Consider the following 25,906-nt stretch of genomic DNA (forward strand, 5'->3'; position numbering starts at 1 on the left):
TATATTCTGATAGGAAACGATGGCCTCGCTAACCCTCTCTTGCTATGTACTATATTCTGCAATAACGCTCTTCGGCTCCACATATTCTCCTAAAGCTTTGTACTCAAGATCGTACCCAAATGCACCTGGTCCACCAATTTTGATACCTTCCGGTGTATTTACCCAAAGTGGGGAGCACGTAATGCCAATCACAACAACGTAATAGCCGTACTTGAAGTCAGGAACACCCAAGGCACAACCAGAGCCAGCATCCAGCACAGCAATGAGATCAGGCACCAGCGCAAGGTATTCCTTCTCTCCTGAATCCGAAGTGTGTTCGGCAAAAATGCTCTCGTTCTTAAAGGGAATTTTCAATTGGCCCCCGGACTTGATGGCGGGCATGCGGTTTGCGGCTGTCGTAGCTGCGCCTTCGTCGTCCTCTTCCGTTCCAGTGATTGTGATGGAGCCGTGCGAGTGTCCTTTGTATACACGTCGTTCGACCTGTGTGATTTTACCACGGAATAAGATCTTCGCACTCTTGGGTCCGCCGGCCTCGTTGACGATTGCCTCTGCCACGGTGGCCATCGTGTTGGTGGCCTCTGATAGAGCGATACATCGACCAATGCGCCAGGCGAGCGACATGGTGTTTAGGACTCCCGAAGTACGCACTATCTCCGTCGTCGTGGGCTTTGCTGCCATTCCCACTCGCGAGCCCATCTCTGCGCAAGATGCACGTAGGGCTCGGTCAACGATCTCGTCATTTGGTGCCTTAGTCATCAGGATCGTTTTTCCATCGCCAGAATCAATGACACAGGGCACAAGCTCGCCAGGGTAATGTACGGCTAAGGTGGTCTGCCAGTAAGTAGGATAGGCGCGGCCCATGAAGTCGGCATCGATGACTGGACAGTCGAAGAAGCGGGAGGATCCCACGAGAAGTGGTTCCATACCGTTGGCACCACCAATCTCGAGTCCCATGACAGCATCCACCTTGTCATGGTGCAAGTAATCCATGAGCTCTCGGAATGCAGCGACTGTCTCTAGAGACTGGAGACGCTCGACTGACACTGATGGAGATCCCATATGACCTCCCCAGTAGATCAATGCATCTTTCGATAGAGCAGAAGCATCTATTATCCTCATCTTATGTCCTTGACGAAGCATTGCACGTAGTTGCAAACGCGATGCTGCTGTTGAGCCGCCTCCTGCGCAGCCCAGGACGTAGCAACCATTGGAGATGAAGTCGATGTCCGTTTCAGAGAGTATCCATTCCGAGTTGCCAGTTGTCTCGTTCTTGACTATTGAAGGAACATAGGTTCTTGGGTCAACTCGAGGTACCTCGATGGTCTTGGGCGCAGCCTTCTTGACGCCTTCTTCCTCATGTTCGATCTCAGACTCAGTATCGTCCATGGTTGTCTGCGACTGCGCCGTGAGATCCAGCTCACCCACTGCTTTCACTATCGTTCTCAATTGGTTGGCGACGTATGTGACAGGTAAGCTCTCGACCTCCGCAATTATGATACTCTCCTTGATAGCACCGGCATCAATGGCGCGTTGAATAGCGAGATTCTTGGCTCTCTGCTCAGCTTGCTCGAAAGTCTGACCTGAAACATCCTGAATCGTGTCGACGACACCACCAACCTTGGAAATGGCTGCACCAACAGCATTTGCGACATCGTGGTATGGTGGAAGGGTAAGCTCGGAAGCACCTTCGAGAGAGGTAGGAGCGATGACTGCACCACCTCCTACTAAAAGGACTGGCATCGGGTCAGGAGAAGTCTTCATCACATCAATCGCTCTTTCGAGGAGTGCTTTAATGCTGTTTTGTGCATTCACGACTTCCTTCTGGTTGAGGTGAGCGACAAGACCACTGTCACCCATTTTGACTTTCCCTGCAGCAACGGCAATGTCAGATGCCGTCATTATGTCGCCTCCAAACACCAAAGCATCTCTTGTAAGGTAATGCCCGACTGAGTCTGGTCCAACAACGACCTTGTCGTCGGCCTCTTTTCGCACAATGGTACCGCCTCCAAGACCTATGCTGTGGAGGTGTGGCATAGCATAATTCATGCGTACTCCAGCAACTGTAACATATGCTGCAGCTTGTCGAGGAAGACCAGAAGGAAGGAGGACGCCGCAATCACTTGTTGTTCCGCCTATATCTATGACAATGGCCGAGGATTTTCGAGTGTCGTGAGCAGCCAAGTAGGCAGCACCGCGCATTGAGTTCGTCATACCAGAAGCGAATGTACGGATGGGAAACTTGGCGGCAGACGCAGAATCGAGCAACGTGCCATCGTTTTGAGTAAGGAATAGTCGACAGGTCAACTTCAATGCCTTCATTGCGCGACGGAAACCGCTGACTGTTCGTTTGGCATAATCGAGGATTGCTGCATTCAAGATACTAGCATTTTCTCGCTCAAGGAAACCGATGTTGGCGACTTCATGGGAACAGACAATCTCGACACCCGGGAGCTCTCTGGTCACGATCTTTCTGACCTGCTCCTCCTGCTGGAAGATCTCATCAACCGGAGAGAAGACTCCTGCGATAACCACCGAGGTCAATCCAAGAGCTTTGATTTCGGCACACCTGGCAACGACTTGAGATTCGACGATAGGAGATTCTTGAGAGCCGTCAATGTGGAGACCGCCATCAACATAGCCCACGTAGCCGTTGATGATTTTTGCAAGTCCAGGAGGAAAGTCCGAGAAAGGAGGAACTTCGCGAAGGAAGCTTTTTGAAAGACGAATGATAGCCACTCTGTTCAAGCGACGGGCATCTTGTTCAATCGCGGCATTGATAAAGTGAGTCGTTCCTATGGTAACACTCACAATGTCCGAGGTGGAAAGTCGCGAGAGATCGAGTATAGCCCGTATAGCGGTTTGAATGCCTTCGGTGACATCGGGCGTGGTTGGTGTCTTGAAGTGGGCGAGGAGGCCCCGAGTCTCGGTGTGTTGCAGTGATGTGTCGATGGCGATCGCGTCTGTGTTTGTGCCACCTACGTCTATGCCGATGCGAACGCATTTGATGCTGGGATGGGAAGTCATGTCAGATTTGCGCAGCGTCTCAAGACAAGTCAGCCTCCTTGAGAGAGTCGAGATGCATCGACGCAACAGTCTTGTAGTTCTCGCATCGGCAGTTGCACAGACATGGCTCCTGCTATCAACAACAGTGATTCCGGCGGGGCTATGGCATGTTGGGGTCGTCGATAAGATATCCTGTGTCGGTGGGTCGTATCATTGGTGGCATCCATAGCATTCGTGGCCGAGTTCAAGGGGCGGGGTAAAGATAGGCAAGAGCTTGGGGTGGTCGGCGAACCTTGGCCGTCGGCAAGCCCTAGAGTGGAAGTTCCGCCGAAGCAAGCTTTCTGGTTCAACCCTCGAACACCGCTAATCTGACCTGCTCCGACACAAGATACCCGACCCGTCACTTTTTACCTTTTAACAGCAGCGGCACTCCTGATAAGTTGATAACACATAATTCGAGGGCTATCACCCCGTATTTTGTGTACAGAATGCGCAGAAGACCTTTGTCCTGGAATGCTGACTGGGCAGAGCTTATTACAAACGCGATAGGTTGGTGACTTGCCCGATCGCCATATCAAAGTTCTAGTCGTATTGCTTGCAGCCACACATGGCCTGCCCCGCCGGACACTGATATCGCTATCTCCTGGAGTCCACCGGCTGGGGTAGCGACGATCATATATCTGTCCATACTCGACACAGAACATTCTGTCGACATATCTCTTACACTTGTTGCGATGGACCCCAAACATTTGTCAAGACTTCTCAAGGTCCCAGAGAGCGATGGGCACATCTCCAACGTGTGGATAAACGATGACATCCGTCCTCTACCCCCGCATAGACGAACGTGGACTCGTTGGGCGTGAGTGTCAATTTTTGCATCTCTACTGATCTGATTCTTGCGCGACTAACTGACAATCTCAGCTTCATATCGTTCTGGGCTATCAATCAGATTGCTCTCTCCAACTGGCAGCTCGGCGGATCCCTTGTTGCTACTGGTATCTCTGTGTGGCAAGCCGTTGTCGCCATCATCATTGGCAAAGTCATCATCGCACTGGTAGCCATCGCAAATGGGTATGTAGGGGCTTCGTGGCACATAGGCTTCTGTGTTGTGTCTCGCTACGTATGGGGCGTTCGAGGTCAATACGTAGCCTTGATCCAGCGCATTATCCTGAGTTTGGTCTGGTTCGCCGTACAGTCATGGACCGGAGGACTCTGCGTTCAGAACGTCCTTGCTGCCATCTTCCCCAGTTTCCAGCACATGAAGAACCACTTCCCAGCTAGCGCGAACCTGGATACAAAACAATTCATCGGCTGGGTGCTCTTCAACCTCATCATGGCTCCCATCATCTACATCAGACCCGAGGGTATGAAACATATCATCTTGTGGATGACCATAGTCTCGGGTATCACCTTGATGTGTATGACAATCTGGGCTTTGGCCACGGCACATGGAGCCGGTCCGTTACTCAACCAGGCTGCATCTATCAAGACCCCCGAAGAGTTGGGCTGGAAAATCACATTCGGCGTCACCACTGTCATTGGCAACATCGCTGCTGGCTTGGTCAACCAGATGGATTATTCTCGCTTTGCCCGACGCCCTGGAGATCAGGTGTTCGGCCAATGGATCTCCATTATTGGATTGGGTATCATAATGCCACTCTTCGGCTGCCTCACTTCCTCGGCCACGCAAAAGATTTATGGAGAAGCCCTCTGGTACGAACCATGATACCATCTGTTATGACTTTAGTGGACTGACCATTACACAGGAACCCACCAGACATCGTGCAGAAATGGTTGGATACTGACTACAATGCCAAGTCCCGCGCGGCTGCTTTCTTCGCTGGATGTGGTCTGGTGACTTCGCAACTTGCAATCAACACCATCGACAATGCCTTCTCGGCCGGCATGGACATTGCTGGACTGTTTCCCAACTACATCAACATCAGACGCGGGGCGTACATTGGCCTCATACTCAGTATAGCTCTTTGCCCGTGGCAACTGTTGTCATCTGCATCAACGTTCATCAGCGTTCTATCTGCCTACAGCGTCTTCCTTGGACCCATGTGCGGCATCATGATCTCCGATTACTGGATTGTTAGAAGAAGAAAGATCAAGCTTTCTGACCTCTACCACGGTCGCAAAGATGGAGTCTTCTTCTTCTGGCATGGTGCGAACTGGCGAAGCTTTGTCGCATGGGTCATCGGTTGGAGCTATCTGATTCCTGGTCTTGCCAACGCTGTGGGAGGCATCAGTGTCCCAGCCGCTTGCGCAAAGCTCTACTACCTTGCTTTCCCTATGGGCTTTGTGGTTAGTGCTGGCATTCATGTGACGCTGAATTTCGTCTTTCCTCCCAAAGGGCTCGGTATTATTGATGAGGTGGATGAATTTGCGACTTTCACATTAGACGAAGGTCAGAAGCTTGGAGTTCTGCCTCCAGTCATACACAGCGACATGCAGATGGTTGATGATCTCCAGAGACCAGAGGATGAGATTAATGTTGCTTTCAAATGATCGCTTAATCAAGCTTTGATAGATTTGACCTACCTCTTTCATATCAGTCAATGAATAACGAAACTATGACAATTCTTCTGCACAATTGTTGAGAACGAGCAAGTATCACTGATAAAGTTTAATCATGTGAACAACTCTAAGATTGGAGACCTATAAAGTACTATGAAGTAAAAAACGCGACAGACTATTGTTACTAGCAGGCGAGTGATGATGTAGAATCTTCTGAGACTTGCCGGAATGGCGTCCTCAAACTCCTCTGAATCAAGTGGCGAAGCGCCAGGTGTTGACATTTCCTGTCTCTGCCTCCAGCTTGTCAAGCGCCTTATTCTTCTTCATACACCACCATCGGACAATCAAACAAGAAACAATAGTCAAACCACATCCAGCAATAATGACACCGCCTCCAGTCTGATATCTGGGCTCCTGACTGGTGAGGAAGAAGTACGGCGAGAACCAGTGACTGACACTGCTGACACAATTGGCGATGGCGATCAGTGCAGCTCTCTTGGTACGGGGTCTGGGTACCACAGTCGTCTCCCAGGAGATCTGAATGTTGAGTCCGACGAATGGTCCGGAGCAGAGAAGAATCAGGGCAAAGTATCTTGCGCCTGTATTGAGGGTCGAGATCATCATAACAGCACCGACGAGACAGATTGCGATAGATCCTATGATATGATAACAATGCTCGAGACGGCGACCACTGGACCAGGAGACACCGAGCGTAACGAAGTAGGCAATGACGTAAGGTGGTGCCTGAACGAGGTACGTGACTGTCTTTGAGAAACCTAGAGTGGCCATGATCTGTACGTCGAGTTAGTACTGGCTATAACGAAGTCAATGCAGTCAGGCGAGGACTCACAGATGGGAAGAAATCCTTGAACGATTGAGCGATGATGAGCGCGAAATGCATCGCGGCGAACATCCATGTGAAGGGGTCCCGGAGTGCCTGGCTAACACCGCCCCAGTAGTCGCCCTCATCGTCTTCCGATACACCGCCAGCGGACACAAGGACGCGCCATTGAGCCATCTCAGACTCTTCTGGGGTGAAGAAATACGTTCCGGTGTTGCTTGGCCAGTTAGGCAGGAGCCAGAAGCCTGTCAAGGCAACCACAATGCTGACAATACCTTCCAGTATGATGAACCATTGCCACGCGTGAAGCTTAGCAATACCATCCATGTTTGTCAATATAGCTGCTGCGAGCAGGCCTGAGATGACGTTGGAGATGATGTTTCCTGCGTGCCAAATACCCATGCGAAGAGGAGACTCATGCTTTGTATACCATGAGGATGTCATGAGAGAGACGGCGGGAAGGAATGGACCCTCAGTGAGACCCACAAGGAATCGGCATACACAGAAGGACCAGCCACTCTTCATTGCAGGCATACAGATCGTGACAGCGGACCAGGCGAGCATACAGCAGGGCATGAGGATTCGAGGATTGCCCTTCGCAATGATGACATTGGCTGGGACTTGCGAGATGATATAGCCGACGTAGAACATTGAGATACCAGTGGACCACATGACATCGTTCATGCCGAGATCTTCCTGCATGCCAGCGAGACGTGCATTGGAGACATTGATACGGTCGAGATAACTTGAAACGAATCTTGTCAGCATGTAGTCGTGAGCGTTACAGGTGGATGAACCTCACTTCATCAGCAGCATGGCCGTGATACATGGTAAGAATTTCCAGTCGAGCTTCTTCAGAACGTTCTTGTTCAGGATGGCAAGCTCCTCTTCGGACTTGCCAACAAGTAGAGGGAACCCTTCGAGATATGTAGGTTCGACGGCAGCAGTTTCGACGTGCTCGATCGCCTGCTCCTTTTTCAAGGAGGAGGCTGGGGATTGAGGGCGAGAGAGAGGCATGGTGTTCTGGTAAGATCGAGTTGTTTGGATATATCGTTCCAGAGGTGCGTAGAGATGGCCAGCTTTATAGATCTGCGCACTTACCACTATATTGATCTCACGAGTGCCCCACGGGGTAGCGCCACAGACGCTCGATGCCCCCGCAGCTCACTGCCATGTCCGGGGTTTGATGCATTGCCATTGAGAACCTTCCAGGTCGCCTCTGAAGAAGGTAATTGAGCATATCGGACCCATTCCGATAGCAGAGTCTGCTGGGCCGATCGCATCGGGGGGCTATGCAAATAAGACAAGCCAGTCAGATTCCAAGTAAAGAGTGTAGACTTGAGCAAAGTATACAGCGATACTCCACGAAATTTTGTCCAAGAGGATTCGCCCAGGCTGCATTCCGACGACCATTGAACTTGGCGACCTTGGCGACTGGGCAACTTCTACCAAGACGAAAGTCCGAGATGTCCTGATGCCAAGGATGGACGTGGTGTAGCTGAGGAGTATGAAGGTGTAATAAGGACCGAGCGAGCAGCACTATGCCGACTGCAAAGATTCAGGCGTTGGTTTGTGGCATCCTTCCAAGACCACGCTTTCCACTGTTGAGGTAACGACAAAATCTCGGTGAATCAATGTTGCAGTCGGTAGATAACAATGTTAAGCTCGCGGTATGGACTGTTTCGATACAAAGGTCCCCATATAGCGGCCAGATAAGTGAACATAGCATGTATTTAATACGAAGACCATTGGGCTGGGAACTGTGCGACTGATCTCCTGATCAACTCTCCCGGTGGTAAAGGAGACACACCTCGCTCATTGTCAAGCTCATCTTGATCGTAGATAGCAGGCTGTCACCGTACCGTGAGCTTCGGTGTGAGCTGTTTCTTGAGCACTCTCGACATGCTTAGCAGCAGGCATCCTATCACTGCAAAGATCGTCATTATGCAAATATAGTTTTGTCGCCAGCAATGGCGTGCTAGTCAAGGAGAGTGGCAAGATGATAGACAATGGGTGATGACCCCTAGACCAAGCTTCTGGCGAAAGGTGTGACAAAGGAAGGCGAGATAGAATGGGCACCATGTCTCGACAGTAGCAGAAGTCTCGCAGGCCAACCAACCAGCACGCCTCTTCGAATAGCTTTAGTGAGGTGACGGATCTTCTGCAGGAACTGAATAGCTTCTCCTCGTCTGTCGACAGACATCAGATACCTGGAGGTTTCTGATAGTCCAAGAGATTTCGGTCCGTGACTGACAGGACAGACACGCGATGCAATTCGAAGCACGACTAACAGTTGCTACCAGCATTGTGTTTCGCGATTTCATGGTTGACGAAGAAGCCGAGTACCACTTCGAGCTGTCGACAAGCCACATTCCGTATAGCGAGCCAAACTCTTGCGGAACAAGCTCGTCACAATGATTGATGAGACAGTCCCTACGATAACGATAAGTGGGTGTCTGCAACAACCACAACTTATCTCATCTTGATCAAATTGCTTGGCAACGCCAGCCAGGCTGTTGATGACTGCGCAAGTATACAGATACTAGTCGGACATCTCCTCGGATGTCTTCCAAAGTCGAGCAATGAGAGTCTTGGTCATCCGGCAAGATTGACGGCAGATGCAGCGGTACCAAACAACATCGGAAATGTCCCTGGACGGTGGGAAGGCCGTGCGACGGAAGAAGCATGTTCCCGATTTGCCCACGATTCCAGCTGGTGAATACCCCGCAATGAATCCTTCGCATGTGTGTGGGTCCCAAAAGCCTATTGCAGAGCAGTCGGAAGCCTTGCTGTCGGACCCGGGCGTTGGAAGAGGAGTTCTCGTCGGACACACCCCGAGTCAGCTGGGTCGTGTGTTTGCAGTGTTTGATTCCAGGTAAAGGCCGATTGCATGAAAGCCCAAGCTCTAGCAACAACTTGTCATTTGCAGACAAACATGAATTTCTATCCGGTCCCTCCAGTCATCGAAGCGCAAGTATTGACGCGCATACCGGACACTCTGCGCTGCAAAGGCGAAAGCGATTGGCGAGGAGGCTTCACTGGAAACTTCCAGAATATCTTTCTTGAAGGCCCAACATGTGACGGAGATGGCAACCTTTTTGTGACCGACGTTCCATACGGGCGCATCCTGAAAGTGGACCAGCATAATGGCAACGCTACTGTTTGCGTGCAGTACGATGGAGAACCCAACGGCATGGCTCGGCGCAAGGACGGCAAATTCATTGTTGCAGACTACAAGAAGGTAAGCAGCGCCGAAGCGATTGAACGGGGGACCTCTAAACTCATCACTCGAAAAGGGCCTTCTACTCTTTGATCCAAGTACAAACGAGGTGTCAAATCTGCTCACTAGGAACAATCTCGAAAGTTTCAAGGGAGTCAATGATGTAATCATCGACAGCAAGGACAACGTTTTCTTCACCGATCAAGGACAGACCGGCATGACTGATCAGTCGGGTAGAGTGTATCGTCTTGGTACCGATGGCAGACTTGACAAGTTGGTGAACAACGGCATCTCTCCCAACGGACTTGCCCTGTCGCTCGACGAGCGCTTCTTGTACGTCGCTATGACCAGGTCAAATGAAGTGTGGAGACTTCCACTGCATAGCGACGGATCCACGTCCAAGGCAGGAGTCTTCTTCAGATCGTTTGGCAACGCCGGACCCGATGGGGTCGTCCTAGACGAGGAAGGCAATGTGCTCATCTGTCACCCGAGTCTTGGCTCGATCTTTGTGGTGGACAAACACGGCGTACCTAAGGCCAGAATTGTTAGTGGTTCAGTAGGGATCAACTTGACCAATTGCACATTCGGGGGCCCAGAGGGTAGAACAATCTACATCACAGACAGTCTAGAGGGCAATATTCAGACGGTAGAATGGCATTGTCGAGGGGCCATGTTCAGATAGAGAACAACGCAATGGATGACATAAGCAAAACGTGCAACGTCTGTGCTCAAACTTCACCCCGGCTTGTGTTTGCCGCTCGCGCTTGCGCTTTGCTGCTGGCTTCAGCTCACGATGCGATGAACCATAGCGACAACAACAACAACAACAACAATGGAAGAAGGCGACAGCCATTTGCCATCATGCCAGGTTTGCCGTCGGAGAAAAATCAAGGTGCGCGGATGATGCGATGATTCTGCGCGCGTACAGCTCTGATGGCCGTCGGGATAGTGCAACAAGGGCGTTCCGAAATGTTCAGCCTGTGTCGCGTCGCAAGCAGAATGCATATTCGAGGATCAACTCTCTGCCCAAGTCTATTCTCGTGAGTGAGTACACGCTCCTTCCGCATTTCCTGGAGATCAAGCTGATCTCTGACGCAGGGAGATCGCTCAACTCGAGCAGAGAGAACGCAATCTTCGAGCATCTCTCGAAGAGCACAATGTTCCAACGCATGACAGTGGTGACAGTCCTGCAGCAAGTCGACATCGTGGCAGGAGATTCGTTGGTGACGAAGTTGGATTGAAGTGAGCTGAGTAGACTCCATCAACCATCTGCTCATTGCTAAATTTCCAAGTCTGTTTCAGTTCATGTTCTCATCATCAGCGTGGAAAGCTTCACGAGAACGACTGCTGCAATGTTTGGCATACAAGCCCAGGATTGCAGAGCCACTAGCCACTCAACATCAGCTACCACAATTAGAAATGGCCACTCAGCTGCTTGATACCTTTCTCCGAGGCTCGCAGCTTATGCATCCCTTTCTCCTGGTCACCCACATCGACGAATCTTTTGACAGGGTATACCGTGCCACAGGAACAGAGCAACCAGGAGCACAAGACATGTTCACTATCTTGATGATCTTCGCCATCGCCGCCGTCACAATGTATCGGAATGGCAAAATTCGCGAGCACCCGTATGGATACTACTTGAGTGCGATGCGACATCTTGGTCGCATTCCGTATACCACTGGCAAGCAGGGTGTACAGAATCTTCTGCTTGTGGCTCGATTTGGTGTCTATCATCATGTTGGTACATCACTTTGGGAGCTCGCGCGCCAGTGTATGAGGGCGTGCATTGAGATGGAATATCACTTGCCATTGATATCACCCAGTAGTTTACCGGATCTGGACAAACAACATAACCAGCGCATCTTTTGGGAATGCTATCTGCTGGACCGCTACAGCTCTACGACGCTGGGTCGACCTTTTGCGATTGCTGATCATGATATCGAAGTAGATCTGCCTTCGAAGATAGGTCTCGATACCCGCGCATCTTCCGGTTCAGGCTCCACTCTGGTAACTTCGTCGGATCTCTCTGTCTTCATCTACATGGTACAGTTGAGACAAATAACCTCTCGTATACGCAGCAAACTGCTTGCCATGAGCAGTAACAGCCAAGATCACTATCGATCGTTCATGGCGACAGGTCAAATCTACGCCAGTCTCCACAAGTTCCTCGCCGAGTTGGACCACTGGCGTACGTCAGCGCCAAGTTACGAGCAGCCCACAGGCTTGTACGAGAGCCAAGAGTGGTACGACTTTATGCTTGAGAAAGACAAACTGTTCCTTATGAGGGGTGGTGTCAACATACTGTTCAAGAGCAGACGCGGCGTATCACAGGATATTATGCGACTGTGGGCACGATGCGCTGTACGAGTCGTCGAGCTGTATGCCTCTCTATATCGGACCGGGCGCGTCACATATACACGCAGCTATTTCCAGATCTTGTTCCATGCTGGCCTCTCAGTCATCTTTTGCGTCTCTTCTGAAGCCAAGAGCCGCACTGGGGCAGGTCGACTGATTCCAGATTTTGATGCTACACTTTCGGTCTGTGGTGATACCTTGGATGCCATCTCGGAGAAACTGCCTGACGCTCGGGGTTATGCAGTGGTTTTTGAGTCCATGAGGAGATCGGTATTCGAAAATTTCTCAGCCTCTCCCACTACTACTGCTTGTCCAGCGACCCCTCGAGAGACACACACTACGTCACTCACTTTTCAAGACATGGCCCCGATAATACCACAACAAAATGAGGTCCTCATGCCTAACTCCATCCAATCTCAAGGGCTACATCCAGCTTCAGGGCCAGTACAAGCACCGGCATATCCCCAATGGATGCCTGAATTGGACTGGACTGACATGAATTTTGACACTATGCAGGGAATGGAAGGTGGATTAAACGAGTATGCTTGGGGTGACCTCAACATCAACGCAGACATGTGGAACAGGATTGAGCATATGATTGATGATACTATTGATGACGGACAATGAATAAGAACGTTATTACTGCTTGGCAAAATCGAACAAGAAGTCAACCGCTGCTTTGGCGGTTTCCATCTGTGTCTGATCTGTCGCAGCTCCAATGTGCGGTGTGCTAACTACTCTCGGGCTTGACCACAGCTTGGCGTACATCTCCTTGGTTGGAGGCTCTTGCATATGACAGTCGAGGCCAGCACCCCAGATCAGGCCTTGGTGAAGGGCACGTGCAAGGTCTGCTTCGTTGACAATACCGCCCCTTGCAGCATTGATGAGAATCGACGTTGGTTGCATTCGCTCGAGCTGGGCGTAAGAGATGAGATTTCTGGTGTCCTTGACCAAAGGCACGTGTATTGAGACGACATCTGCTGATAGAACTTCGTCGACAGATGCAGCACGCTCATGAGGAAGATCTGACCATGCGTCCGCAGGCAAGAAGGGGTCGTATGCGATGATATGCGAGCCGAAAGCGCCACGGAATATCTCGGCGACGCGACGGCTGATATTGCCCATGCCGATCAGGCCAATGCTACGACCTGTGAGGATGAGACCGGAGCAAGTGGCTTTTGACACCGCTTCACCGGCTCCTTGTCTGAGCGCGATCGGACGAATCTCACGAGCCACACTCATGGTAAGCGCAAGGACAAGCTCCGCAACAGCATTTGAATTGACACCGGGTGTGTTGAAGATCTTGATGCCAGCGGCCTTGCAAGCGGCAGCATCGATCTTGTCAATGCCTACACCCTGCTTGCCAATTGCTTTGAGATCCTTGGCTTGGGCGATATCTTCTGCGGTGACTTGTGATCCTTTGACTAGAAGGTATCGGGCATTCTGTCTCCAGTTCTTGATCTCTGGATCTTGAGGACCAATGACGTTGAAGAGAGTCTTGCAGTGCTTGACAGCATCGGGGTGGTACTCGTCGATCAGATAGACCGTCGGTTTGCCAGAGTTATGCTCCAGTTGAGGCTCGGGGCTCGAGTCGATTCTTGAGGGAGCCATTTTGCTTTGTAGATGCTTTGTGGAGACTTTGAATGTATGGAAGACAGATTGTGGGAATCGGATGTGCAGTCATATCAATTGGCTAGTATATGTAGGTGGTCACTTGAGTCACCGGATGAGTCTCGGCAGAGTTCCGTCGGAAGTCCGAAACTCGAAGGTCGTGGAGAAATTTCCGAACGAAGCGGGGTACTTTGCCCGGGGTGTCGATCATGGAGAGAACAAGGGTGTCTTCGGCTCGGCCGACCCCGATGGCAGTTGAGTCAGTGAATTTGAGGCTGATGATCATCTCCAGTGCCTTTCCGAACAGTCTGGCTTCGTCGAAACCTTGGGCAAAGGCCTTGAACAGACCCAACGTCAGATGCAGAAGGTCCACCAGATGTTGCCGACTGGTACATCTCGAGTCTTCCACTGTCGAGCAACACAGAACACAAACGCTCAGTAGATCGTAGAAATCGAGTTTGCATGGAACCAAGGTACCCTCGTCAAGACGTTTGCGTAAGAGGGAAGCAAAGGTTCGAGCGCGGGACAGGGTCTGTTCTTCGAGAGACTCTTCATTCTCAAACATGTGTAGCCTGCAATGGCGAACACCTTGAATGTCGGATAAAGATATCCTGACCAGCGTTCGACAGGATAGTTGCAGCAAGTGTCCATTTGCGTCTACCGACTCATCGCTGTAGGAGTCGACATGTCCGAAGTTGAGTGGCAGAGTCTCTTCCCAATGCCTGAAACTGCTGAACTGAAACAACAGCTCGCCCTGCATAGATGATATGAGTTGGGCTTGGTCGACAAGGTGTAGTCTCTCCGGTTCGAATCGCCCACTCTGATGGTCGTTCGTATGCCAGAATGCCGACGAGATGTCTTCATCTTGCAAAGCGAATGGTCGGTGCATAGACGACGTCACACTTCTTTCAAGAAGGTACAATGAGATGAACACTCTACGACCGGCAGCAGTCACACTTGGAACTCCCTCTCCTGTAGAGCCTCGATGAATTCCTAGAAGCACCGCCTGTTGAGCAGCCATATTCACCAGCCGCCATGGACATCCTCCGTGATCGCTGTAAAGCGCATATATCGTCAGTGCAAGAAGGCACCTCAGTCCTGCCAGCGGTGATCGATCTAGATCGTCCTTGGTCATCATCTGTGTCGCAACGTGGTGCAACTTGATAGCAAGGCTTCGTTGATGACGCGCTTCCGGTGTCACAAGTATGCCAATGGCAACGGCAAGATAGACAAATGCGAATGAAAAAGTCATCTCGCCCTCAACTGCCTCTCGGTCATTGTGGCGCAACACGACCAACTTGTGGTCATCTGCCAATTCGTCGTAGTCAAGGCCATAACGGGCATCGAACTCGGCACGGAACCTTGCGAGAAAATGAGCCGTGGCATCATGCGGGAAGACAATGTCGGATTGCGATTGTTCCAGAAAGTCGTTGATGGGATCACTGCTTCTCTTGAAACCTCCAGTTTCGGCTCTGAGGAAGGCGCTCGTAGACAAGGCGGAGATGATGTCATGATCGCCAGGCTCGGCCATGGCCGTCAGCACAAGACTTCCGATTTCATCCAGAGTCTCGCGCGAGTGTTGTGTTTCCATGTGATCGGTCTGGCTGGCGGTGGCAGGCTCGCCGTCGTCTTGTTCGGGCATTGGACCATCTGCAATTGACTGGCGGTGCACATTTTGATGCTCCAGTCGAGCTTCCTTGTTTGCTTGCAGAGTTTGCAGATGGTCGACCTTGCGTTTGAGCGAACTGATGTAGCTCTCGCCACGTTCAATGGCAAGGCCAACCTGATCGGGGGCGGGCGCGTAGGTCAGATTGCGCGATGCACAAGCAGCATTGGCCTCTGCACAATTTGTGCATGTCGGAAGCAGCCTGTCGCATTTCTGCTTCCTCCGCCAGCATCGCTCGCACGCTTTCCGTCTGGCGGTCGCCATTTGTTGACGAGGAAGGAAAGGTCCATCTTTGCTCGGACATTGCCCGATTTTTGCACTCTGGGAGGCTTGCCCGATCGCGCTTCCCCGCACGACCAATGTCCGACGCCACAGAGCTCCTGCAGAAAATCTCGACTCTACCCAGTCACCAGTCACTCCCCGCGGATCACATGGCTACCGGCATACCCATCGAGCCCTAGCCATGTGGGATTGTGGAGTTTCTCTGGGGCCTCCCAAGCAGTCGTCAAGCCGACAAGTCCGTCAAGCTTTGTCAGGGCATGAGCTTGTCATCGGAACGACTTCTGTGCTTGATCGGGGCGTGTCCGTCGTGCAAGCGCTCAGCATCGGTACATCTGGGGTCCCCGGGATCTCTTCCCAAGCTTTGCTAACGGCGAGAGCGTCCCAAAAGACATATATCTCGTGCCTATCGCCGACTTCAGAGCTTGCCGACTACAAGCATCGCCACCTCTCTCAACCCAAGCATTCGCCATGACCACCAAAACCCTGTCTGCTGTCGAGAAGCTTGACAATGCCTACATCGAGGATGCCTCGGAGACGGTTTCGGACTCGCAACAGGAATTTGTCGTCCGAGAATTTGATCCCAAGTTCATGAAAAAGACGATGCTCAAGGTTCGTTGACTCCGTTGTCCCTCCGAGAATCTCGCGCTGACTCTCATAGCTGGATTTGATCCTGATGCCTCTGCTGACTCTAAGTCCGTGTCGAAATTGACTCCCGCATCAGGAAGTTTGTCACTGACTGATACACAGTCTATCTTTCGTCTTCGTTAGACAAATCCAACTTAGGAAACGCAAAGTCACTCGGCATGATGAAGGATCTTGGCCACGATCCCAAAGGAAAGACCTACGCGCTTCTTAGTTCACTCTACTACGTGACCTATGCTCCGTTCAGTCAGTATCACTGCAAACAACACTTAGACTGGCCGAATTAACACATCGTAGTGGTACCGTTCGCTCTGCTTGGCAAACGTACACGTATGGTCTCGGTCCTCACTCTCTGCGCATTGCTTTGGGGTGTGGCCGCTACGTGCTTCGCTGGTGTACAGAATTACTCGGGCGCTTTTGCATGTCGACTTTTCATCGGCCTCGGAGGTATGTTATTTGCTCTCTCAGGCATTACAACGCTGACATATTCTCAGAGGCTGGTTTCGGCCCGTTGATTCAGGTCTTCTTGTCGCGCTTCTATCCAAGAGAGAAGTTGGGCATCCGCGTTGGCGTCTGGCTGGCAATGGCTCCACTGGGGTAAGCCAAAAGTTTACGAGAGCACAGAGTATGGCTAACAATATGCAGTGGATTCATCAACGGCATAGTCGCATATGGCGTTTCGTTCATCCACGTAAAGCTCGAGTCATGGCGCATCCTCTTCATGATTGAGGGTGGCTTCACGGTACTCCTGGCCATTACCGCCATCATTGTTTTGCCGGATGATATAAAATCTTGCAAGTGGTTCACAGCCGAGGAAAAAGATTATTGTAAGGACACCCCAAAAAATGGTTCACCAGGCTTGCAGCTGACACAAGACAGTAATGTACGAGCGCTACATGAGCATGGGTCCTGAAGTTAAGGAGATCAACTGGAAGCACGCACGCGGCGCGTTCTACCGTTGGCCTCAGGTTATGCGTGAGTCGCTCAGTCGTGCTATTCTCGATGTATTCTCAACTGAAACAAACCACAGCCGTGCTCATCAACATGTGTCAGCAGATTACGGGCGCTGCTCTAAGTGCTTATCTCCCTACTCTTCTTCAGGAGAACGGATTCAAAGGTGCCACAGCACAAATTGCCACATTGGCACCCTATGGAGCAGCTGCCGTGTGTATGATCATAGCTGCAAAGGCATCGGACAGATTCGGCAATCGTGGCTGGCCCACTCAATTTGGCTGGTTGCTCTTGATCGTGGGCTTTGCAATTTTCCTTGGTGCTCACGAAAGCAACAAACCTGCTCACTTTGTTGCCTTGATTCTTGCTGAAGTTGGCCACTACAGTATGTACTCATCAAGTCGGATGTGAGACACTTTACTAACCGTCGCAATCAGTCTGCACTCCACTGATCGTCACTTGGTCGGCCAACAACGCTGGCAGCGAATCTCGACGTGCCGTTGCTGTGCCTCTTGCTGTCGCTTGTGCACAGGCTGTCGCGTAAGTAGTTTCACCAACTCTGTGTGATCAAGACTGACCTTCACCTAGTATCGGCTCTGGATATCTCTTCCCAGCTGAGGATGGTCCGCGGTACACGAAAGGAGCCAGTGTGGAAGTTGCACTCTCTACTGCCGGAATGATCTTTACGTTCATCTACATGGCCTTGATCAAATTGGAGAATTCCCGTCGTGACAAGAGGGAAGGTGGCTCCCCAGCCCCAGGGACTCGTCCTGACACTGCTCAGTACGCAGACGAAGCTGAAGGGTTCCGTTACATCGGGTAGTTGGCGGGTTATGGTCCAAGCAGCTCAGATACTCTCGATGCAATCGTTGTATAACATGTCATAAGAAACTTTCCATAATGGTCCATGGCAATCGATCTGTCTCAATGATGAAGTGTTGATCAGTCTTACTGACAACAGTGCTTTACAGGTAGATGGCCGAGCAGTGTGTCCCGGTTCCTTGTGACCATCATCGCCGGCTGCCAATTTGAAGCATGGAATTCACTTGGAAGACGTAAACATAGCGAAGGTTTTCGGATCCTCCACAGCTACGGGTGTTTTTGTTGCAATTCTGCTTTGTTATAGTCTCGGAACTCACGCTGCATCCAACCAGCCTTGCTTTCCCTTAAATATCCGCCCTGAAGCCGGGACAAAGCAGACTCAGAGTAGTGTTGTTACGTCATGAACGGTGGCTACGATATCAACTAAGCACATCTCTTTTGTGGTGACTCGAAGGGTACGGTACTGCTTGAAGTGCTGATCGATTGTGTTGTGATATTCTCTTCGCGAATGCTAAGCTGTAACTGTCTATCAATTCGCTACCTTGCCATTCATGCGAGACGCCTGTACCCGGCCATCGATCTCTGCATAAGCCTTACCAAGCTTGTTCATACCGGCTTGCAGGATTGATCCGTCACCACCACTTAGTGACCATGTTGCACCGAGCGAGAAGAAGCGCTCCAGCAGATCGAGACGACCGCCGATACCTCCAATACCAATAGGCTTTCCCGCCTTGACTCCAGCAGCGATGATCTTCTCTACCGATTGAATGTAAAGAGGATTGTCGTATTGGCCTGGAATGCCGAGATCTGTGCAGAGATCGTTGGAGCCGACTAGGATGCCGTCCACGCCATCAACGGCGAAGAATTTGTCAGCAAGCTCGACCGCGCCAGGTGTCTCGATCATAGGGATCACCATGGTCTCACGGTTGAGTAGATCGTTCTGCACCAGTGTGGGTACTGTTTGGAAATTGAGAATAGGTTGATTGTTGGCGCATCCGCGAATGCCGAGGGGAGCATACTTCGAATCCCGGACAATGTCCTTGATATGCTGGACGGTTTCGCAGTGAGGAATGACGACAGCAGCTGCACCCGCATCCAGGATCCGGCTCAGTTGCCAATGTGATTTGGATGGAATGCGGACAATGGGACTGACACCAACGTAGTTGCATGCGAGGATGAGTTGTGATACGTCGCGAATGGTCAGAACAGAGTGCTCCATGTCGATGAACATGCCGTCAATTCCAGCCATCTTGACCATCATCGCAACCTCGTTGCTGACGAAGAACTTGCAAGACATGACTGAGCAGACCTCGCCTCTTAGGATTCTGTCTCGCCATGGATTCGAGACCGTGAAAGTAGATCCATTGGTCGATACGGTGGATGCTTGGGTATGCATGATGACTTGAAGATCGATGTAGTCAAGGTGTTTGTGGTATAGCACAAGTAAGCTGACGAGATGAGGCCGGCAGATAGACGCGTGGTGACTACATGGGGTCATTACAGGAGGTTCTGTCTTTATATGACAAATTCTCCCATATCTCCACCAGCCGACTCCGCTTCAGCCGGCAAGGATACAACTGCCACGTATATCGGAGACTTTCGGTTGTCAAACGTACATGTCGGAGGTGCCTGAGCTCGCCGCTTTACGCCATCGGACGGTTTCCGACAGCCGCTTCGAGACCCCGCAGTGCTTCGGCTTTGGGCCGAGTTATAGCGCTAATCTTAAGGACTTGTTCCGAACCTATCTGATTGAGTGAGAAGTCGTGACTAGAAGAGCTGAATAGACGGCTCGACTTCATGCCTGCGTTGCAGAGACAGATGGCCGACTGACGGAAAACTGTAAAGTAAGTGAGCCGAGTACCCGCGGAGAGCAGCGTCGCATGAACTGAGCCCTAAGAACGAAGCTCGCAGGCTCTTAGTCAACAAACTGCATTGCGGATAGTTTGAAGGGAGTGGGGAAGGGCGGGGACATTGAGTTTGTGAGTCACTTCTGTGGAGTCCAGAGACTTACCGGACCGTCGAGGCGTTGAATACACATGTAGTGCCCATTTCGATAATTCATAATTCGTTTCCATTTTCAGTGTGCATCAAATCTCGACGCAGCTCTCGTCGGACACAACCATATGCCTGAGAACATCCGTCTCCTATATCCTCCTTGCGTTCAATACCACCTTTTCCTTGGTTAAAGCGTTTACAAAACTATTGACAGCATCACCCAGAACCTCACAGAAGGCAACACCAACATATTTGAACATCACTGTACCTGCGCAAGATGTCTATACAAGGTCCTGGAGAAAAGGCCTTGCACGACCAGACGCAGCTATTACCGAAGAAGGAACTCTTGGTCGTCTTCACTATCATCGCGCTATCCTTATTCATCTGCGCAGCGGAGCAGAATGGAATAGGAGTTCTCCTGCCATCCATCGCTCGAGATCTGAATGCACAAGCGAGTATCACTTGGGCGGGAACCAGTGCTTTGATAGCTAACACTGTCTTCCAAGTCTTATACGGTCGATTGAGTGACCTCTTTGGTCGCAAGAAGATTATGCTCTCTGCTCTCGTATTACTAGCGCTTTGCGATCTTGCCTGTGGCCTGAGCGTCAATTCGACCATGCTGTATATCTTCCGTGGTCTTGCTGGTGTCGCAAATGGTGGCATCACGAGTCTGTCAATGATGATTGTGAGCGACATCGTCACGCTCCAAGAACGGGGTAAATACCAGGGTATTCTTGGTGTCATGGTAGGGATGGGTAATGCGTTTGGTGAGCATGGTCCTCCATACGTCGGCCAAAAGCAGCCTTGTTAACGACCTTTTCAGGCCCTCTCATTGCATCAGCTTTTGCCATCAATTTGACATGGAGAGGATTGTTCTATCTTCTGTCACCTTTCACAGTGGTTGTCACGTTGGCTAGTTATGTCTATCTTCCGTCCAACATGCCAAAGGTCAATCTGTGGGAAACTGTCCGGAGGATCGACTTTTTAGGTCTCTTCAGTGGAACAGTCTTCATCATTCTGGTCCTCGTCGCCATCTCGCAAGGTGGACATCCTGGAACATCCTGGGACTCTCCACTTGTCATCGCCATGCTGACCGTTGGTGGAGTCTTTGGCATACTCTTCCTATTTGTGGAATGGAGGGCCACGTTACCAATGATGCCATTGGATATGTTCCGATGTCCTTCTGTCGCGGCCATGCTCGCTCAGAGTTTCTTGTTCGGTGGCTCCTATTTTGCCTACCTCTACTACCTTCCGCTCTACTTCCAGAACGTCAAGGGTCTGTCACCGCTAATGTCGGCTGTCTTGTTCTTGTCTCTCGTCATACCTCAGTCTGCTGCTTCTGTCGTGGCTGGTCTTTACATGAGCAAATTCAATCGCTACATCGAGGTTGTCTGGTGGGGTTTTGGCATATGGTCACTGGGGTCTGGTCTCATGATAATGTGCGATAAGAATACCCACCTCGGCCTGGTGGCATTTTTCTTGATCCTGACTGGATGTGGCACAGGCAGCATCTTCCAGCCGACTCTTGTTGCACTACAGGCCCATTGTCCAAAGGAGCAACGGGCGGTTATCACGTCTAGTCGCAATACTCTAAGAAGTCTAGGCGCCGCCGTCTCGTTATCCGTATCTGGTGCTTTACTTACCAACACACTCCGACGCTCATTACCGGAGGAGTTACATTACATCGCAGCCCATAGTTTCGCAGCTCCAGATCTCGGTTCATTCATTCCTCAGCAGCGTCAACAAATCTCCCAAGCATATGCCTCTGCGAGTAGAGCAGTATTTGTATGGAGCTTCGCATTAATAGCCACTAGCTTGGCACTCACGATGATCGTTAGGGACTCTGGGTTGTCTAGAAAGACAGAAGAGGTTATTCAGCAACAGGAGTGTGCTACTGATGGGGTGCAGCTAGAAGTGAGTAGCGAGCGCCCTAGAAAACAACCGCAGTACTAGAAATCCAGAACTTGTCATTAATCTGCGTCCGGTACGGGATTTTGCGCTGTCGGACGACTTACGACAATCGCACTCGGGAGTCCGTAGAGGTCGGCTTTCGCCTAAGTAACTTAGCGGCTTTTACGGACTCTATCTAACGCCTACTCAGGTATACTCCTCCGTAATCCGGGGGATTCCCAAATCCTGGCTCGTGCGCAACCCCGAAACTTCGTAGAGTGCTGCCCCGGATCTCTAAGATGTCTGTGCGTCTACGACGCGTCGCGTAAACCTTCTTGTTTTCGCCCCGATAACTCTCCTGCTAGACGTCTGTCTCTCTTATATCGCATCCTAAGATAGGTTTTGCCATACCTAAGTTGCCATGTTCGATTCGAACCGCTTAGAGTCTCTCGGACTGCGTATAGATCTTAATCATTACGCTCTCATATGCCTTACCTACAAATGCGCCCTACTAGTCACTAGTTCCTATCTAACATCTCACTTATAGGAGAAACATAAGATACCTAAACAGTTACGTACGGGACTGTCATCCTACGTGCATTTACTATACATCGTTAACCCTTTAGACCTACCTATGCTACCTTATAGGTCTCTTACTTATCCTAATCTAAAAGTCTTTCGTATCTACGCTTACAAATCGTGTGGTTAGAAGAGTACCAGTTAGGATATTATTAGGCGCCATATGGCTACGAAACACTAACGAAGTCGACAAGTATTAGACAAGCATATAGATATCATGCTTTATTAGTCCTAGACATCCTCTCTATCTAGCCGATAATGGACCGTTTACAATACGGTAATAGTCACCTGTCTAAGCCCGCTAGCTTCTATAAGCCGTGTTAAGGAGATATACGAAGAGGAGATAATAATGATTGCCCGACACTAGTAACTGCGAGTACTTAATCTATCCGACACTAGCTTAGCTATGCCGGAGCTAACTAGCCTATAGATAAATCGTACTAGATAGCTAGAGGTTTATCGTAACTGTTAGCGTAACATCCTAGTGCGATTAATAGACGTTAGGCCTTACTAGTTCTATAGTCGAGATATGCGACTCGGCTACTACGACAGCATAGACATATTTAGCCCGGCACATAACGAGAAGAGGATATAGATACTCTTATAAGTAGTCGACTAAGCTCTTAATCGTTACGAGGAGACAATACGAAGTACTAGTAGACCTATTCTTTACTAGCTTACTAGTACGAAGTCTAACGAATTCTGCCCTCGTCCATTTACGTTTCTTAGCCGAAAAGCGAGTTATTAACGGTATCGCCGGTTATAGAAAAGGTTTATAGCCTTTGCTTTTAGACTCTACTATCTACTAATCGCTACGTAGGAATTAGCGTTCGGGATTAGGCTCTTAGATAACTAACTAAAGTAGCTTAGCGAAGTCTAGGATGACCGATGCTAGAACTATATAGAATTAGAAGGCAGTCCTATTAGCTATAGTAAAGAAGACGAAGAAGACTATAAAGTTAGTAACGACGAGGAGTATAATAATAAGGAAGATTTACACTAGGAATAAGATAATGTAATTCCTAAGAGTAATAATAAGATAGAAGTATAGATTAATGGACTTTCTAACGAGGTAGACGGCACCCGTAAGCGAAGGATAGTGCTATTATTATATGTGGATTTATAGAACGACATCTAAGTAGTCGAGTTATATAAGACTAATATCTCTATAAAGTAGGTAAGGGATAGGATTTTAGAGCTTATTTTCCGATTTAGTGTCTTCTTCGCTATAGAAGAGTTTACCGACGGCTAGACATACTCGAGCTTACTTATTTACTACGCTAGGATCTTAGGTCTTTTAGCCGATAGAAGAACTTTTCGAAGAGTAAAAGACTATACTCCCTAACTCTCTAGACTAATCTATACGTAACGATTGCTTTTCCTAGAGGCTACTCTTCTACATAAGGCATATAAGAACATTACTATTAGTTAGAGGGCTTAGAGTGCTTATCTAGAACGGCTAAATAAATTCCGTATACGATATATAATACGCGGCTACCTAAGTCCTTTCGGAGAGTTTTAGAGTCTTTAAGACTATAGATAAGTTATAGTATAAAGCGACCCTCTAGCGTTTATATTTCGCTAGAGCGAAGATTACTAGACTCTTTATTATAGGGACGACTTCTTCTCTATTAAGTAACTCTACAATTTTGCTTCGACAATTATTAGCTCTTTAACGATGTTATATATAAGGTTAATGTACGACTAGTAGCCTAACTTTAACCTTAGGTCGATTAAAGACGACTTCTATAACCTTTAAGAAGGCTTCTTATTTATCGATCATCCTAGTAATAAGCTATCTAGTACATACCTAGAGCTTTCTATAAGAGCATATACGGATCCCGGCAATGGTTTACTTATAGATAATAAATGGAATACGACTATAGTCTAGAGATATCTTAAGCTTAAGGAGGAGCTGCTCGAGCTACTTCTAGCTATATTCTATATCCTTAGGGGCTAAGCCCCTCGAGGCATAGAAATTCTATTATTAGAATGTTATAACGGCCCTTCGACCGAGTGCGGGATATACGTATATAAAGGTTCCGTAATTTATGTTATAAGACATTATAAAGCCCGTAAGATTACTAATAGGGAGTTTTACGTCGTTCGTTATCTTCCTTAGTAAGCGGGAAGAATCCTATTCCTCTATCTCGTCTATATCCGACCGTTTGCCGAGATAATCTAACGTTAAGCTAAATTGTCGAATAATGGAGCATCTAGTAGGCTTCTATTTCGTACTTTATAGGCTCCTACCTAATTATGGTTATCCTAATAGTTATTAACTATCCTCTAAAAGGTAGGGTAAGAGATATTCCAAAAGCCGTTCGGTGTCTAACTATACCGTTATATCTCGATAAGCATTACTAAAAGGCACGTAAAAAGAGTAGTAGAGCCATTTAACAGACATGACGATAAAAGTGTTATAGCTAACGTTAACGTCGTGTTTATATAGTAAAGTGGTTATCGTCCGTTATAGCGCTTAGTAACCTATAGGTTAGACGGCGCGTTTCCGACTAAGTTATAGCTAGCTCTTCTAAGAATATATAAATAGGCTTCGTACGAATGGTATAACTTCCTATATCTAGATAGCGCTAGACTAATCGCCGTTCGAGCGATACTAATAAAAGCTCTAAAAATAAAGAGTAGGATTACGGTTTCCGAAGCTACTACTACTATATAAGTAGCTATAACGAGGGAGACGTAAAGCTAGTTAATATAGTAGACTCTTCTTAAGCGAGTTTGCCCGCCGTCCGAAATAGAAGCCGTCTAGCGACTAAAGCGTCGATATATATTAAGATCCTTCTAGATTAATAGCATAGACGGATCTTAGAGTCTTAATGCCTATATTAATCGTCTTACTAACAAGTAGCCGGAAGAAGTAACGAAATAGCTAACTTAGGATAGAGGCTATAGTAAGTCGCCCTCTATAGATAGATTATATAGTGTTATAAGCAAGTGGGCTTAGCGTTATAATCTTTATTACTTCCGACGACGTTCGAAAACTGTTTAGATTTACGACTATAGCATTATAGACTATAAAGATTATAGGGCGGTATAGATCCGGCAGTAGGAAAAGAACTTTACTTCCTTACTTAAAAGATATGTCGATAATTTAGTAGCAAGGTTCTATGTTAACTATTACTTACTAGGAGAATGGCATCTAGCGAGCGAGATAAGGGAGAAAGTAATACGAAGGGGTCTTTTTAGGCTAACATACATATTCGAAGGAATAGTTACTAAAGCCGTGGCCGTTATGTTATCGAATAACACTCTACTTAGGCTTATATAGGACTAGAAGGGAAAGGAGACAGAGTTAGGGATTCCTTACGATTTCATACGTTTAGAGTTATAGCTAACTAGTGCCTTACACTAGGGAGAGAATCCCATCCCACTAATGTTAAAAATCTTCTACTAATTAGTAGAGCTTATAGAATGGTACGAAATGCATTAAGAAAGCTAACATAGCAAGTAGTGTAGTAACGAGTCTTATTCGATAATATTAGAGAGCGTCTATAATTAGTGATAT

At 49.1% G+C, this 25,906-nt stretch overlaps 11 protein-coding genes across 11 annotated transcripts; 6 read left to right on the top strand and 5 right to left on the bottom strand.

Annotated features, from left to right (window-relative positions):
- Positions 1-42: 42 nt before the first annotated feature.
- M436DRAFT_73635 (DUF917-domain-containing protein) lies at positions 43-3,024 on the bottom strand (the record flags this gene model as incomplete). The annotated part of the gene is made up of 3 exons (XM_013571453.1): positions 43-2,394; positions 2,434-2,496; positions 2,530-3,024. 3 exons carry the CDS (start codon positions 3,022-3,024, stop codon positions 43-45), a joined length of 2,910 nt encoding a protein of 969 aa, XP_013426907.1.
- Positions 3,025-3,737: 713 nt separating this feature from the next.
- Positions 3,738-5,514, top strand: M436DRAFT_48890 (uncharacterized protein; the record flags this gene model as incomplete). Its single annotated transcript, XM_013571210.1, has 3 exons — positions 3,738-3,862; positions 3,925-4,716; positions 4,770-5,514. The coding sequence occupies 3 exons, from the start codon at positions 3,738-3,740 to the stop codon at positions 5,512-5,514; spliced, it is 1,662 nt and encodes a 553-aa protein (XP_013426664.1).
- A 261-nt stretch (positions 5,515-5,775) lies between these two features.
- M436DRAFT_64697 (putative vitamin H transporter) lies at positions 5,776-7,381 on the bottom strand (the record flags this gene model as incomplete). Its single annotated transcript, XM_013571294.1, has 3 exons — positions 5,776-6,315; positions 6,374-7,109; positions 7,167-7,381. The coding sequence occupies 3 exons, from the start codon at positions 7,379-7,381 to the stop codon at positions 5,776-5,778; spliced, it is 1,491 nt and encodes a 496-aa protein (XP_013426748.1).
- A 1,918-nt stretch (positions 7,382-9,299) lies between these two features.
- M436DRAFT_48516 (calcium-dependent phosphotriesterase) lies at positions 9,300-10,266 on the top strand (the record flags this gene model as incomplete). The annotated part of the gene is made up of 2 exons (XM_013571137.1): positions 9,300-9,605; positions 9,661-10,266. 2 exons carry the CDS (start codon positions 9,300-9,302, stop codon positions 10,264-10,266), a joined length of 912 nt encoding a protein of 303 aa, XP_013426591.1.
- A 608-nt stretch (positions 10,267-10,874) lies between these two features.
- M436DRAFT_48312 (uncharacterized protein) lies at positions 10,875-12,569 on the top strand (the record flags this gene model as incomplete). The annotated part of the gene is made up of 1 exon (XM_013571111.1): positions 10,875-12,569. A coding segment is annotated over one exon (1,695 nt), but the record flags the coding sequence as incomplete, so codon positions are not given.
- A 12-nt stretch (positions 12,570-12,581) lies between these two features.
- Positions 12,582-13,553, bottom strand: M436DRAFT_48620 (putative D-3-phosphoglycerate dehydrogenase; the record flags this gene model as incomplete). Its single annotated transcript, XM_013571159.1, has 1 exon — positions 12,582-13,553. One exon carries the CDS (start codon positions 13,551-13,553, stop codon positions 12,582-12,584), a length of 972 nt encoding a protein of 323 aa, XP_013426613.1.
- An 82-nt stretch (positions 13,554-13,635) lies between these two features.
- Positions 13,636-15,509, bottom strand: M436DRAFT_82806 (uncharacterized protein; the record flags this gene model as incomplete). The annotated part of the gene is made up of 2 exons (XM_013571454.1): positions 13,636-15,392; positions 15,461-15,509. The coding sequence occupies 2 exons, from the start codon at positions 15,507-15,509 to the stop codon at positions 13,636-13,638; spliced, it is 1,806 nt and encodes a 601-aa protein (XP_013426908.1).
- A 460-nt stretch (positions 15,510-15,969) lies between these two features.
- Positions 15,970-17,917, top strand: M436DRAFT_64700 (MFS general substrate transporter; the record flags this gene model as incomplete). Its single annotated transcript, XM_013571295.1, has 9 exons — positions 15,970-16,110; positions 16,296-16,389; positions 16,441-16,590; positions 16,638-16,740; positions 16,789-16,970; positions 17,023-17,118; positions 17,174-17,479; positions 17,532-17,634; positions 17,683-17,917. 9 exons carry the CDS (start codon positions 15,970-15,972, stop codon positions 17,915-17,917), a joined length of 1,410 nt encoding a protein of 469 aa, XP_013426749.1.
- Positions 17,918-18,445: 528 nt separating this feature from the next.
- On the bottom strand, positions 18,446-19,312 carry M436DRAFT_48560 (putative 4-hydroxy-2-oxovalerate aldolase; the record flags this gene model as incomplete). The annotated part of the gene is made up of 1 exon (XM_013571148.1): positions 18,446-19,312. The coding sequence occupies one exon, from the start codon at positions 19,310-19,312 to the stop codon at positions 18,446-18,448; it is 867 nt and encodes a 288-aa protein (XP_013426602.1).
- An 876-nt stretch (positions 19,313-20,188) lies between these two features.
- Positions 20,189-21,864, top strand: M436DRAFT_64702 (putative major facilitator superfamily transporter; the record flags this gene model as incomplete). Its single annotated transcript, XM_013571296.1, has 2 exons — positions 20,189-20,678; positions 20,735-21,864. The coding sequence occupies 2 exons, from the start codon at positions 20,189-20,191 to the stop codon at positions 21,862-21,864; spliced, it is 1,620 nt and encodes a 539-aa protein (XP_013426750.1).
- A 2,476-nt stretch (positions 21,865-24,340) lies between these two features.
- M436DRAFT_48209 (uncharacterized protein) lies at positions 24,341-24,502 on the top strand (the record flags this gene model as incomplete). Its single annotated transcript, XM_013571095.1, has 1 exon — positions 24,341-24,502. A coding segment is annotated over one exon (162 nt), but the record flags the coding sequence as incomplete, so codon positions are not given.
- Positions 24,503-25,906: the final 1,404 nt, after the last annotated feature.

This window comes from Aureobasidium namibiae, assembly GCF_000721765.1.
Source record: "Aureobasidium namibiae CBS 147.97 unplaced genomic scaffold scaffold_10, whole genome shotgun sequence".
Classification (NCBI taxonomy): Eukaryota; Fungi; Ascomycota; class Dothideomycetes; order Dothideales; family Saccotheciaceae; genus Aureobasidium; species Aureobasidium namibiae.